General features: G+C 39.6%; 1 protein-coding gene across 2 annotated transcripts in view; it reads right to left on the bottom strand.

Annotated features, from left to right (window-relative positions):
• The window catches only part of GTPBP4 (GTP binding protein 4), a 44,270-nt gene extending 28,931 nt beyond the window's left edge, over window positions 1-15,339 (bottom strand). The window contains exons 1-6 of one of the 2 annotated variants that reach the window (XM_003410518.4): window positions 15,204-15,339; window positions 12,587-12,757; window positions 7,770-7,873; window positions 7,544-7,680; window positions 5,359-5,459; window positions 3,872-3,964 (exon numbers count right to left, since the gene is read on the bottom strand). In XM_003410518.4, coding sequence (XP_003410566.1) covers window positions 3,872-3,964; window positions 5,359-5,459; window positions 7,544-7,680; window positions 7,770-7,873; window positions 12,587-12,757; window positions 15,204-15,251 — 654 coding nt within the window. In that variant the 5' untranslated portion in view covers window positions 15,252-15,339. Of the gene's footprint in view, window positions 1-3,871; window positions 3,965-5,358; window positions 5,460-7,543; window positions 7,681-7,769; window positions 7,874-12,586; window positions 12,758-15,203 lie in introns of those variants that run through there. The other variant, XM_064285072.1, reaches the window with a different exon arrangement.
• Window positions 15,340-16,017: the final 678 nt, after the last annotated feature.

The raw sequence follows: 16,017 nt of genomic DNA, 5'->3' as shown, positions 1-16,017 counted from the left end.
TAAAATAAGTAACACGGAAATCTTAAAACTTAAACACTTATTTTCATCAAAAGACTTCACCAAAACAGTAAAAAGAGAACCTACATATTGAGAAAAAATTTTTGGCTATGATATATCCGTCAAGGGTATAATCTCTTAAATCTATGAATGCCTGAACACCTCAGCAACGAAAAGACAAATAATCCAATTAAAAAATGGGCAAAGGAGATGAACAGAAACTTCACCAAAGAACACATTCGGGCAGCTAATAGACACATGAGGTAATACTCCCAATCATCAGTCATGAGAGAAATGTAAATCAAACCTGCTATGGGATACCCTCTCACCCCATTACCGGCACTAATCAAAAAAAAATAATAATAACAAATGTTGGAAAGGCTGCAGGTAGATTGGAACTCGTATGCACTGCTGGTGGGAACGTAAAATGGTACAACCACTATGGAAAACAATATGCCATCTCCTTAAAAAGCTGGAAATAGAAACACCATACAATTAAGTAATTCCACTCCTAGGAATATATCCTAGAGATGTAACAGCCATCACACGAACAGACATACGCACATCCATGTTCACTGCAGTATTATTCGCATCAGCGACAATATGGAAACAACCTAAGTGCCCATCAACAGGTGAATGGATAAACAAATTACAGTACATACACACAATGGACTACTACACAAAGATAAAGAACGATGATGAATCTGGAAATATCTCACAACGCAGATGAATCTGGAAAACATTATGCTGAATGTAATAAGTCAATCACCAAAGGACAAACACTGTATGAGATCACACAGAAAAACACAATCTTTTGATGGTTATAAGGGAGTGAAAGAGTGAAGAGGGAAAATCACTAGATGGCAGACAAGTGTTAACTCTGGAAAAGGGAACGGTAACATACAATATTGGGGAAGTCAGCACAACTTGACCAAGGCAACGTCATATAAGCTTCCTGTTGTTGTTAGGTTAGGTGCTATCCAGTCAGTTCTAACACATAACCACCTCGTGTACAACAGAACAAAACATTGCCCAGTCCTGCACCATCCTCATAATCGTTGCTATGCTTGAGCCCATTGTTGTAGCCACTGTGTCAATCCTTCTCACGAAGGGGCTTCTTCTCTTTTGCTGACCCTCTACTTTACAAAGCAAGACATCCTTCTCCAGGAACTGGTCCCTCCTGATACACGTCCAAACAATGTGAGACCAAGTCTCACCATCACCACTTCTGAGGAGCATTCTGGGTGTACTTCTTCCAAGACATCATCCGTTCATCATGATGTTGCTTACTGGTCCAGTTGTGAGAATTTCTATTTTCTTCAGGTTGAGGTATAATCCATACTGAAGGCTGTAATCTTTGAGCTTCATCAGTAATTGCATGAAGTCCTCTTCACTTTCAGCAAGCAAGGTTGTATCATTTGCATAGGACAGGCTGTTAATCAATCTTAATCCTGATGCCATGTTTATATACAGTCCAGCTTCTTGGATTATTTGCTCAGTGTACAGACTGAATAAGTATGGTGAAAGCATACAACCCTGATGCACACCTCTCCTGATTTAAACCATGCAGTATCCCCTTGTTCTGTTTGAAAGTCTGCCCCTTAGTCTATGTATAGATTCCTCACGAATGCAATTTAATGTTCTGGAATTCCCATTCTTTGCAATGTTATCCATAATTTGTTATGATCCACACAATCAAATGCCTTTGCACAGTCAATAAAACACAGGTAAACATCCTTCTGGTAGTCTCTGCTTTCAGCCAAGATCCATCTGACATTAGCAGTGATGTCCCTTGTTCCACACTCTTTTCTGAATCTGGCTTGAATTTCTGGCAGTTCCTTGTCGACGTACTGCTGTAACTGCTTTCGAATAATCTTCAGCAAAATCTGCCAAACACTCTGAAGGGACTGAGATACTGGGTCTGAGGGCTGGGGAACATGACCTTTGGGGACATCTAGGTCAACTGGCATAACATAGTTCATAAAGAAAATGTTTTACATCCTGCTTTAATGAGTAGCGTCTGGGTCTTAAAAGCTTGCAAGTGGCCATCTAAAATACATGTATTGTTCCCATTTGTCCGGAGCAAACGAGAATGAAGAAAATCAAAGACACAAGGAAAATATTAGTCCAAAAGGCAAATGAACCACATCAATCACAGCTTCTACCAGCCTGAGCCCACAGCAACTAGATGGTACCCGACCACTCTGACAGTGATCACCACAGAGGGTCCCCAACAGAGTAGGGAAAAAATGTAGAACAAAATTCAAGTTTACCAAAGAAAAAAGACCAGACTTACTGGTCTGACAGAGACTGGAGGAACACCTGAGACTATGGCCCCCCAGACACCTTGTTAACTGAAGCCACTCCCAAGAAAAGGCAACTGTATAGAGACCAAAGTTTGTTAGTGGTTACCAGGGGTGGGACGGAAGGGGAAAGGGGGGGTTATGGCTTATGAAGTACTGACTGTTGGTTTATGGTGATGGAAAAATCACACTCAGGGTGGAACTGTACAGTCAATTACCGTAATTGCTATACCACTATAAAAACCTGAATTGGCAAAAGTTGTGTGATAGATACATTTTCAATGACAACGACAAAAAAAAAAAAGAAATAGCTGCTGAGGCTGCTTATGTACAACAAAAAACTTCATGGGATTTGGTTCCTTGGTTTGGACCTTTAGGGTCATGGTTTTATGGGCCATACCAGTTAATTAGCTTAATGATGTGTTTAGTGCTTCTGTTCTACCTCCGAGTTCACTGAATAGTGCCTGGGGTCTTAAAAGACTGCAAGCAGCCATCAAAGGCTCAACAATTGGTCTCCCTTCTCCTTGATCAACAAAGAAAGGAGAGTCAGGAATAGGAAGAGGAAATGACATGTGGGGCTAATGGCCTTCATGAACAACCGCCTCCTTTGCCATGAGACCTGAAGAACTGGATGGTGCCTAGCTACCATTACCGAACATTTTGATCAAATTTTCCGCAGAAGAATCCTGATTAAAAGGGGAAAACACAGAGTTTCAAATTCTCATGGACTCCAGACTTTCTGGAGCCATGGAGGCTGGATGAACCACCGGAACTACCGCCCTGAGAGTATCTTTAAACCTTAAATCAAAAATATCCTCTGAAGCCCTAAAATCAAACAATACTTTTGCTTAACGAGTAAAAAGTGTCTGCTTTAAGCATTATGCTCTTTTAAAAACTATAAACTATTTAAACGGGATAAAATCGCTAACAACAAGTGAAAAGATTAGACGGGACCCTTAGGGGGTAGTGAGTTTACATTAACGGGGAAGGAACTACTCAGAAAAGGAGAGTGGGAATGGCTGCACAACTGGAAGAATGTAACCAATATGACTAAATGGTACATGAAGAAATTGTTCAATTGGTGTACATTTTGCTATGTAAATCCTCAACAACAAAAAAGACTTAATTCCTAATTTACAAAACTAAAATTCCATTGTGAAAACAGATTGCTTCATGTATTTAAATAGTGTATGCTATTTCTAATAGTATAAACGATGACAGAGTTCTTCCTTTCAGTAAAAAAAGGCACCATGACCAGCGTAACACAGAAAGCCATGCTGTTAGCTTGCTGCTCCCCTCAAATGACATCAGAGAAAAGAGAATTGCCTCTATGTAATCCTGAAGCTCAGATAAGTTTTCTTCAGAGAGAAAAATTTCAAGTTCTTGGTGACTCCAAAAACATTTTCCCCATCTCTGTAGAACCCTCTCTAGAGGATAGAGCTCACAGTTGACACTATACTAAGCACAGTATTAAACAGACAGATGGCTTCAGACATCATCAAAAGGAATTCTACTAATTAAAAAAAAAAAAGGCATTTGTTCCATCTTTAAAGATAAGAACTCTCACCTACCTGCCAACGAAGATACTTATAATCCATGTGCCCGACAAACAATGACTTAGTCGTAAAGGCATAGGGCTGAACATCCACATCAGCTCTTGTCACCTTAAAACAGAACAATCAAAAATTTCAACAATCACAAGACGTTTTACACTTTTTGTTTCCCTCACAAACACCTATGTGTTATCGAGACTTGCTTTTTGTTTTGGTAGAAAGAACAACTGAACAAAAGAGGCCTTGTAGAATTAAACTGCATACAAAGGAGTTACCAAACTTTTCTAGGTAGATTAGCTCTGTTTCCCTCACACCACCTGTCCCAAAGAGGAAGAACCTGAATCAGACAGTAGAAAGGCCAGGGAGAGCTCAGCATTTGGAGGGTATCCATTATTTAACTGAAGCCCCAAATCTCTTCTCTCCTAGTTCTCCCAGTTTGTATCCCAGTATCACAGCAATGTCAGATAGAATTTTCTATGAAGATGTCCCATATCTGCACTGTCCAAAACAGTCTCCACTAGCTACATGTTGCTAATGAACTCTGATATGCTGTTAGTGGGACTGAGGAACTGAATTATTTATTTTAACTTTAATTAATTAAAATTTAAAAACCCACAGCAGCCAGTGGCTACCATATTAGATCACAGAGCACTATCCTGCCATGGTAGGTCCACAGTATGCTTAAACATTACTTGAAAATGTGTTTAAAAAGACTGACACTGCAGACTTTTGGCTTGTCACCACGTCATGGCAACTCTTGGATACATAAAAACCCATAAATCTGTCTAAAAACAAGTCTTCTTGGCACCAAGTAAGCCGTAACACATTTAACATTTTTTTTGGCACCTGCACTTAAGTTGGTTATAAGCCCACATTTTAAATCTCTATCTATTCTTTTCAGGTCCCTTCGGCTCTGCTAAATTGTCCTGAAGCACTAAATTGCTGAATTTATGGATTGGGTTCCAATTTCTCCACAATTAATAAACTCCCTGAGGTAACCAGTGACTCAGCAGCTTACCGCTACAGCAGACTAAATAGTCTATGTGAAAGCTGATACAGCAACGAAGGTGACAACCAAGAAACATCTTTAGAGACTGGGAAAATCCAATTCGGTAAGTATAATGTAATGGATAACTCCTCGGGCCATGCCATTCCCAGAATATGCTGAGATAACACATCCTTTGAAAAGCTCTCCATTTTGTAACAAAAATTTATTTAAATACCTTAAATGCCTTAGAAATGTATATGACGTATACAAGAATCAAATAAAAGAAAAATAAAATGGTTTCTGTAACCGCAATATAAATCTAGCTTCAAAGAGCCAATCCTGTCTAGGAGGAAATCAAGTATTTTCAGGAGTTTAATACTGCTGTAGACTAGGATAACACAGTTGGCTAAAAATACTACCAAAGTCACCTAAATCCCTAACACCCAGAATACAGTAGCACTTTCACCTAAAATAATCAGATCATCAGCTTTATAATTAAAAAAAAAAAAAGACCAACCTTATTGATGAAGCTGGATTTTCCAACATTTGGGTACCCACACAATAGCAGAGTTCTGGTATTTGGATCAATGGTTGGCAAACGGGATAAATGCTGACGTACTACGAAAAATTTAAAGTAAATGTGTTTAATTTTGTAAGAAAACTTTAGAGAATTAAAGTGTAAGATTTGCTTGAAATTTTTCTTTTGACTTAATTATACCCCAGGCTCATGGTTATATTAACTCTCACCCCATCAGAATAGTGTTTCTCAAATCTGGCTGTACCAAGGAAATCATATTACTAAGCCCTTATTGTTGTTCTGTGGCATCGAGTAGATTCCAACACACAGTGACCCTGTAGGACAGAGCAGGAATGCCCCATAGCGCTTCCTAGGTTGAAATCTTTACAGGAGCAGATCAGGAGGTTTGTTTCTCCAGCAGAGCTGCTGGTGGGTTTGAACCACCAACCATTTGGTTAGCAGCCAAGCACTTAATCAATGCAACCCCAGGGTTTTTTTTCCTAGTACCTGCCAACCCAGTATTCTGATTTGATAGGTCAAAGGTAGGCCTTCTGAATAATGCTGCAATACTGGTGTACAAACATATATGAGTCCTTGCTTTAGCGTCTTTTGGGTATATACAAAGGAGTGGAAATGCAGGGTCAAATGGTAATTCTGTTTAACTTTTTGAGGAACTGCCAAACTGTTTTCTACAGCAGCTACACTGCTTTACATTCCCACCAGCAACGGACAAGGTTCCAATTTCTCCACATCCTCACCAACACTTGTTATTTTCCATCCCAGTGGATGCGAAGTGGTATCGCTGTGCTTTTGATTTGCACCCCCCGATGACTATGACGTGCGGCATCTTTTCACGTACTTATTGGCTATTTGAATATCTTCTTTGAAGAAAAGTCTATTCATGCCCCGTGCCCACTTTCTGACTGTGTTGTTTTTCTTTGTTGTTACAAATCCTACTACTTTAATTCAGAAACTGTCCTATTAAATAAAGTAAAAAATAATAAGAACCACTGCTGTGGAGTTGATTCCAACTCATAAAAAATAGTGACCCCATATTTGCTCTACAGAAGCAAAGCAGCTCGATCCTAACACATCATTTTTTAAAGAAAATAAAATCAAATAATAAGTGGAACTATCAATCATTTTATATATTTTGGTATTTTCTCATAATTTACAAGACTTACCTAATAAATATGAAAAGCACAATTTTTCTCAATAAAACCTGAAAACCCATTGCACTCAAGTTGATTCCGACTCATAGTGACCCTACAGGTCAGAACAGAACTGTCCTATAGGGTTTCCAAGGAGCAGATGGTGGGTTTTAACTGCCAACCTTTTTGTTAGCAGCCAAGCTCTTAACCACACCACCAGGTTTCCATTTTTCTCAATACTGCTATTAATTTGTAAGCATTATAAGTGCTAATTACTTTTTCAATAAAAACTAGCCTATTAGAATAAGAACACTGGGAAAAAATGATTTCGACATCTCTAAAACAACATATCCCTAAAGCAACAAATAACAAAAATGAACATTTCAAAAAAAAAGTTTTCCTCCACTCCTAGGTATATACACAAAAGGACTGAAAATAGGGACAGATATGTATATACCAGTGTTCACAGCATTCATCACAGTAACCAAAAGGTGGAAATAGCCCAAGTGTCCTGAACAGATTTAAAAAATGTGGTACCAATGGAATATTACTCAGCCGTAAAAAGAAACGAAGTTCTGATATATGCTACGACATGGATGAACCTTGAAAACACAGGGCTAAGTGAAATAAGCCAGACACAAAAAATCAAATATTGTATGGTCCCACTCATGTAAAATCGAGAATAGGCACATTTATAGAAAGTAGGGTTACTAGGAGCTGGGAGAGAAGAGAATGGGGTGTTACTGCTTGATAGGTACAGAGTTTTTGTTTGGGGTAACGAAAAAGTTTTGAAAATGGATAGTGGTGATAGCTGTTCAACATTGTGAATATGATTAGTCTCAACGAACTGTAGATTTGAGGAACTGCCAAATTAAATTGTATATTTTTATTTAAAAATGGTTAAAATGGCAAATTTTATGTTGTATTTTACAATAAAATATTTTAAACGAAAAAAAAAAAAAATTTCTAAGCAAAGATCAACTATCTTACCAAAAGATACTAAAAGCCCATTTTTGCTCATGAATAACAAATACCTTGTTCCAAGTACTCCAAGCTCTGTTTCTGTCTTTTGATAATAGTACACATTCGCCCGAGGGCAGCACGTTTCAGCTGTTTGCAGCGGTACAGGGAATCTCCGTATTTCATAAGTCGCACATAATCTTTAGCAACACTTAAAAAAATTAAAAAATACTTGGTTTTTTTTTTTTTTTTCACTTTTAACAATTACTTAAAAGATACTATATTAAGAAAATGCCTTACTTGTCCACTAAGTTTTTGGCAATATTTATTTGTCCTAGAGCCAACTTGTAATGATCCTTGTCATATAGAATATTCATCAAATCAGCATAAAATGGATGGATATCCTATAATAAAAAACAAAGCTGTCATTCTGGCCCAACAGTTCCTCATCCCTGTATGTAAATAATACGTGAAGAGTAATTTCCTAAGAAAATATGGCCCACCTTTCCCTCTGTCCCCAGTCCTCATTCTCTTGGTTACCAGGACTTACGCACTAGATCCCACCCTTTACTACTCAAGAACTTAGTTCCAGGAATCCTGCTCTCTCTTTTTCCATTTTTAATTCTTCCATCTCTACCCAGTGATTCTCACCAGCCTATAAACATGTCATTTCTCAAATTTTAAAAAAATTTAAAAATCTTTTTAACTCATTCTTCTTCTAATTACTGCTGCATTTCTTTGCTCCCTTTCTTGGTAAGTTTTATGAAAAGGGCTATCCACACTGTCTTTTTTTCTCCCTCCCACTCTCCTAAGCCAACTCCAATTAAAATTTTGTCTCCGCAACTCCATCATAAAATCTTATCAAAATCATCAATGACCAATCTGATTAAAAAACGGGCAAAAATATGGACACTTCACCAAAGACATTTAGACAGCTGGCAGACACATGAGGAAATGCTCATGATTAACAGCCATTAGAGAAATGCGAATCAAAACTATAGTGAGATACCATCTCACCCTGACATTACAGGCACAAATTAAAAAAAAAAAAAAAAAACAAACAGAAAATGACAAACATTGGAGAGGTTGCAGGGAGACCAGAACTTTTATGCACTACTGGTAGGAATGTAAAATGGTACAACTACTATGGAAAACAGTATGATGTCTCCTTGAAAAGTTAGAAATCTAGAAATACCACAGGATCCAGTAATCCAACTCCTAGGAATATATCCTAGCGACTCAAGAGCCATCACACAGGCATACACACACCCAAGTTCATTGTAGCATTGTTCACAATAGCAAAAAGATGGAAACAACCTAAGCACCCATCAACAGATGGATGGATAAACAAATTATGGTACATACACGCAATGGAATACTATGCAACGATAAAGAACAATGATGAATCCTCAAAACATCTCACAACATGAATGAATCTGGAGGGCATTATGCTGAGTGAAATCAATCAATCTACAAAGGATAAATATTATATAAGGCCTCTATTATAAAAACCCAAGAAAAGGTCTACACGCAGAAAAAAAACAATCTTTGATGGCAAGGGGAGGTGTGGGGATGGGAAATCACCAACTAGATGGCAGGCGTGTTAACTGGTGAAGGGAAAGACAACACACAGTAAAAGGGAGATTAGCACAACTTGAACACGGCAAAGTCACAGAAGCTTCCTAAACCAAAACAAAACCAGACCCATTGCCTTGGAGTCGATTCCGACCCATAGCGACCCTACAGGACAGAGCAGAACTGCCCCATAGGGTTTCCAAGGAACACCTGATAGCTTAGAATTGCCAACCTTTTGATTAGCAACCAAACTCTTAACCACTATGCCACCAGTGTTTCCAGAAGCTTCCCAGACACATCCAAACACCTTGAAGGACCAAGTTACTGGGGCTGAGGGCTGAGGACCATAACCTCGGGGGACATCTACATCAACTGGCATAACACAGTTCATAAAGAAAATGTTCTACATCCTACTTTGGTGAGTTTCATCTGGGATCTTAAAAGCTTGTGAGTGGCCACCTAATATAAATCTATTGGTCCCAGCCAGTACTTTCAGAGCAAAGGGTACAGAAGAAAGCCAAAAGATATGAGGGAAATATAAGTCCTAAGGACTAATGGACCACATGAACCACACCCTCCACCAGCAAGAGCCCAGAACTAATGGTGCCCGGCTACCACCACCGACTGCTCTGACAAGGATCACAATAGAGGGTCTCTAGCAGCGGGAGAAAATGTAGAGCAAAATTCAAATTCGCAAAAAAAGATCAGACTTACCGGTCTGACAGAGACTGGATGAACCCTCACAACACCCTGCTAACTCAGAACTGAAGCCACTCCCAAAGCCCACCTCTCAGCCAAAGATTAGACAGCCCTATACATGTGCTTCTGAGTTCAATCAAGCATACGAGACCAAATGGGCAACACCTGCCCAAAAACAAAGACACGAAGGCAGAAGGGACCGGAAAACTGGATGAACGGACACTAAGAACCCAGGGAAAGTGGGTTGTGGAAGGTGAAAGGAGAGTGCTGACACATTGTAGGGACTGCAGCTTAAGGTCACAAAACGATTTCTGTATAACATTCTTGAATGAAAAACTAATCTGTCCTCTAAATTTTCACCTAAAACACAGTAACATTTAAAAGAAAAAAATCACCAAAGACCTTCCCGATTACCAATTCTCATGTTTTATCTTACTAGTCCTCTAAGCAGCACTGGAAAGGCAGTCCCTCTATCCTTCTTAAAACATTTTATTCAACTGGCTTCCAGGACTCTAATCTACGTGACCCTCCTGCTTAACTGACCACTTCTCAAACTCCTTTGCTGGTTTCTTCTCACATTCCCACTCAGCGTAGAATTACACAAAGCAATTTTCTTTCTATGCTCACTTCCTCATATAAATTTTTTAATATCTACATCTTATTTATTTCCACATTAATGTCTCCAAGCCAGATCTCTTTCTTGAGCTTCAGATTATCTGGCATTTCTATCTGGATGTCTTATACACATGTCGCAATTAACATGCACAAACCAAATTTTTTATTTCTCCTCCTCAAACCTGCTCCTCCTTCAGCCTTCCCCACCTTGGTACCTGGCAACTCCACTGTCCTAGATGCGAAGGTCCAAAACCTCAAAATCTTTCTCCGTTCTTCTTTCTCTCACAGCCCACATCTATAAGCTAATCCTGTCAGCTCTACCTTCAAATGATATCCTGAAGTCAACCATTTCTAAAAACCTTCACCACTATCACAATCTCTCACCAAGTTTAATGTATTCACCTTCTAATGTCTATCCTCCTACAGTCTACTCAAAACACTGCAGCCAGTCATCCTTTAAAAAGGTAACTTAAAGCTTGTCAGGTCGCTGTTATGCTCCAAACCCTATAATGGCTTCCTTAAGAATAAAACTCAAAGTCCTACAAAATTTGCCTCACCCCACTACCTTTCTGAACCCATCTCCTAGTATTTTATCTCTCAAACACTGTGCCTCAGAATCCTGGGTCTCCTTATGCCTCAAAGATATCATACTCTTGACCTCACGACTTTTGCACTAGCTTCTTCTTTGCATATAGCGCTCTTTCCCCAGATAGCCACAGAAGCAGTCTCACTTCTTTCAGGTCTCTGCTTCAGGGTCACCTGATCAAAGAAACAATAATTCTACTGTACTGGCACTCCCTATTCCCCTTACTGTTTGATTTTTCTCACCAATACACTATGTATTTTCCTGTTTACTATCTGTATTCAGCATTAGAACAAGAATCGGGCCTTTTTGTTCACTGCTGCATTCCTTCTGCCTAGAACAGTTCCTGACACATAACGGTCATTCAGTGAATGATACCACAATCTAACTCTCTACTCTGCAACTGTTCTCAGATGATTAACTCTAGTTTAAAAACAAAACAAATAGAATGTTCATAATTCGAATTCTCTCACCTCTAATATATAAAAAAGAATACCAAGGATGAAAAAAACGAAACTTCTTACAGATATAAGAACCTTTTTTTTTTTTTTCTAAGATCAAGTGTTTTCTAATACCGAATTCACTGTTTATGTTCTTAATCTCCTTCTCACCTCCTTCATCATCCCCAGGTATTTCCCAGTACCTGCCTTCCCCCAAGAAATTATGCATTCATTCAAGAAGCATCTATCAAGGACACTGTGTCAAGCTCCAGATACGGATATAAAGTGACTGCCCTCTAGTAAGAATTTTTACTTTTTAAACACTTTATGAAAGTTTAAAAACTTTTTAAAACAGTTCATTTTCAAACAAGTCTTTATTATCTTTTTAAATATTTAAAGAAAAAATATTTCTCTATGCCTTTACCTACCTTCAGAGTCCATTATAGGGTAATGGCAAATTTAGGCTCAACAACATATTGTTGATGCCATCATATTTCACAACCCCTAAGAACCTTGCAACCATGTGATCACAACACAGGGGTCTTTTTAAACTTTGTTGATAGACTTTGCCAAAGAGTTTCTCCTCTTGTTTTTCTAAGGCTAAATAAAGAGCAAACTGTAATATGTAGCATAGTTAATATACATTGAGTTCTGCTTTTTTTGGGGGGGGGGCGCTTAATACAGAAATCAAAGCTCCCCACGTGAAGAAAACAGTCAGTGCTGAGCTGACCATCATTTGCTGATGACAAGCAACAAGATCACAAACCTTAGATAACTGACTCAAGTTGAGACACAGGAAAAAGCAGCCTCAGAAAGATGGAAAAGAAGATAAACCCCAGACGAGCAGAAGCTTAAAGGCTAGTGAGCTGACAGGATTCTAAGCTTCTGAATTTATAATCCATAGCTTTCAAATAACTTGAGTTGGTTCCTTCAAGTCTGGAAGTTGTAAAGAAAGCTTGAGAAGACAGCCTTGGGCCTGGGACTTGGTTGGGATAAAAAAACAAGAAATCAAAAAGCCTGGATCCCGTTCTTAGCTTTAACACCTACTTTGGCAAGTCTGTTACACCTTGTTTCTGTCACTTTCTCTCAAATGAGTAGACAAAACCGGTTAAACACTGATTATCTGTACGTTTTGCAAAACCACATTTGTTGTAGCACACACAGATAACCGTACATTTTTAAAAATTTCCCCCAGAGGCACTTACATCCAGTTTGGGGAAATCTGTCAAAATCTGAGAGAGTCTGTCATGGTAATTCTGTTGGGTAAATTTGACTTTCCTCATGTAAAAATGCCTAATGCGATGAATCTGGTAATGTTTATGAATAACTGTTGGAGTCTTCCGTTGAGTCTTTGATAATGTCAGATCAATAAAGTCCTGCAATTAAAGAAAATAAGACATAGTTGTACCAAAAACATGTACTTTTCATGCACTTACTTCAAATTTTAAAAGACTAATAATGAGCAGTACTATATATATTAAACAACGAACATTTACTACTAACTAATCTTTAATGTTTTATATATAACTTTATATATCTTCATATCTAGTTTTTGGCCCTTAAGAAACACTTACCAAATGGCTATTGAAATTAATTTTATCCCATACTTTCTTGATGTTATTTTAACTTCCAAATACCTAAGACGCTTTGAAACTTAGTCAAACAGTTCAAGCATAAATAGGAAAAAAAAATTCTACAGTTCTAGTTCTAATATGCCTATCTTTGACTTTGAAAGTATATAAAACGAGTAAAACTAAAACTCAGTTTCTGATTTCTGAAGATTCCAGTCCTAAGAATATGCATGGTAGCTATTTAAGAATATAAAAGATTTTTACGTCAAGTCCTCAGTGTAATCAATTCCTACGTTTCTGCAATAAGGACTCTGTCCCCATGCTTCCTCTCTTTTCTCTTCCTAAACCCCATGTATCTAGCCATACATAATAACTTCATTTTTCACTGAACACTTCCATTGATTCAACAATACTGATGGTTTACTACAAGGGATGACAAGGACACTTGGGTGCTAAAGACGAAATAATGAAACACAGACCTTCCCTTAAGTAAGTAACTCAGGGTCCAGTGAGGCAATTACAATAATAAGTACTGTGAGGGACATACAACTGTGTCTATGTATAAGATTTTCTCTACAACCTTCTCCACCTAGTAGGGTCACCTGATCCTTTAAAGGGCTAGTTCAAAAGTTACCTACTTCATAAAAGTTTTCTATGACTTTCTCACCCACCATAACTAACTGCACTCTTCTATTCTTCCAAATTCGTGTATATTCCCTCATTAAAACAATTTTCATCTTTCTAGTATGGTTATAAGTACTTTTACATATCTCTAGAAAACTACTTTCAAAAAGGTAGGTACTGCATCTTATTTATTTTTGTAACCACAATACCTGACACACAACAGATACTCACTAAATAGCTCCTATAATGAATTTTATTCCATATTTTCCAATGCTATTCCTTAATTCCAACCACCCAAGGATTACTATCACTCATCTTTAAACATAAATATGCTCATCTGTTCTCTAGATAACAGAAGATAGATGCTGTGCTACTGACATATTTTAAAGCTCTCTACGTACCTCAATTATCCGAACGAAATTCATATGATTCAAAGAGCTCTATTCCCTAATAAGCAAAAACTCTGTGCACTTAACATGCTTTCAAAGAGGTGAAGAATTCATTTAACAAACTGGAGAGATCGCTGAGAAAATAACATGACTCTAAAATACAAACAAAACGTAACCCCTACACTCAAGTATCACAACCTGGCAAGAGATTTGCCATGAATTATCAAAAAAAAGTTATAAACAAAAATAATGAGACAATTCACTGTGTTACGAATCTAAAATACTATTCTTAACAAAGCTTTCCAAATCTAACTAACTCTGCTGCTGAGACCCGGAGAAGAGTGTATATTCACACTGCAGTTTAACAGCGTCAGCAACTCCTATAAATCTGTCCTTATGTGCGGTACTCAGCAATGCGCATAAGGAACAAATCTTTCACGGTGAACGCTTTCGTCCATGAAATCACAAATAATATTGAACATTCACTACACAAAAGCTCTACTTTTGAAAAGTACCAATACCCAACGCTTTTTGGACTCATTCTTACTAAATCCAATACTAAACAAATTTAGCCTGGCCATGTTTACCCCGCTACGTCAGGAAAAACAAGCGTTTCCCAAATCCAGTAGTGAGAGTATGATTTAAAAATTTAAAAAGCCATAAGCCATGTGAGCAACGGACCAAAACTTACTGAGAGGGGAAAACTATGCTGAATCTCAATCAAAAGGCCATTTCGTCCGGTTGTAGGCCATGGCTTGAGTTTCCTTCCTCGAATATTTGAAACACCACTTAACGCCACCCTACCTAATCAACTAACAACGGTTTCTTCCAGGTGAATGGGACCCCAAAACGGAGGGGGACCCTAATCTCGAGAGAATCTGGCCTAGCTGTGGGAGATGACAAGCGGAAAAGAAGTGAGCTCCTCTCCAAACACCATGCACAGAAGAAACCGGCCAAGTCGCCGACAGGTCCCGCCTCCTCCCAGAGGACGGACACCGCCGGTCCAGGGTCAACAAGCTTTCTCCCGAGAGGCCTGAGGGGCCTGCGGGGCGCAGACTCAGAAATACCGGGCCGAGTCTCACCGCGGGCTCCCCGGGCCCCGCTCACCCCTCGCCCTGCCGCGCACGTGTCACCGCACCGACTCCTCTCCAGCGAGCCGGCCAGAGAGAAAACCGACAAAGACAGAAGGACCTTCCACAGAAAGATCGGGGCGCCATGGCAGCGGGCGAGCCGTTTACCTTGGCGGACGGAACCACCATTATCTTCTTGAAGTTGTAATGCGCCATTTTCGCACCGAGGTATATACACTACCACACTCACGCGGACAGAACTTCAGGAGAAAACGGCAGCCCGTCGGGAGGGGTGGGACTTCCGCCGTCAAGCACGCGACCACGTGTGGGGAGGGTGCGTCACTTCCGGAGGGTGTAGCCATGTGGCGTCTCGGGCGTTGGGCGCTGTCCTTGTCCTACGCGCTTTCCTTTCGCACCGCGCCCCCGCGGGGTTGGAGGGCATGCTGCATTGCTCTGGAAATCATCTCCGAGATGGGTGGGAGGGGTCCGAGACAGGGTTGCAAGCGGAGAGGGCCACAGACATTAAATCCCTGCGGTAGTTGAAGGAAGTCGTTCAAGGTATTTGAGGTGGCCGCGAGATGCCCTGGCCGGCAGCCTCGGCACAACATCCAGGGTGGTGTGAGGCCCCCACAGTTCAGGGCTCACCTGTAGAGTTTACTCACCCTCGGTCTCCCCAGCATCTAGCCCAACTGTGCGGAAAGGTCCCTGCAAGCTGCTGGGTTCAGTTATCCCGGGAACAGGAGCCCCTCCCAAAGCCCTGCCCACTCTGATCGGATCCTTACTTTAAAAAGGCTTGAACCTTACAAGGGCTGTTCTTTCATTGACCAGTTCGTCATTCACCAGCCATTTATTAAGGCTTATTAGTCATTTTATTAGTCATGGCGTAGTAGTTAAGTGCTACAACTGCTAACCAAAGGGTCAGCAGTTCTAATCCATCAGGTGCTCCTGGGAAACTCTTTGGGGGCAGTTCTACTCTGTCGTA

This window comes from Loxodonta africana, chromosome 4 (genome assembly GCF_030014295.1).
Source record: "Loxodonta africana isolate mLoxAfr1 chromosome 4, mLoxAfr1.hap2, whole genome shotgun sequence".
Taxonomy (NCBI): domain Eukaryota; kingdom Metazoa; phylum Chordata; class Mammalia; order Proboscidea; family Elephantidae; genus Loxodonta; species Loxodonta africana.
The sequence above is the reverse complement of the archived record's forward strand: the minus strand, read 5'-3'. Positions and strand labels throughout refer to the sequence as shown.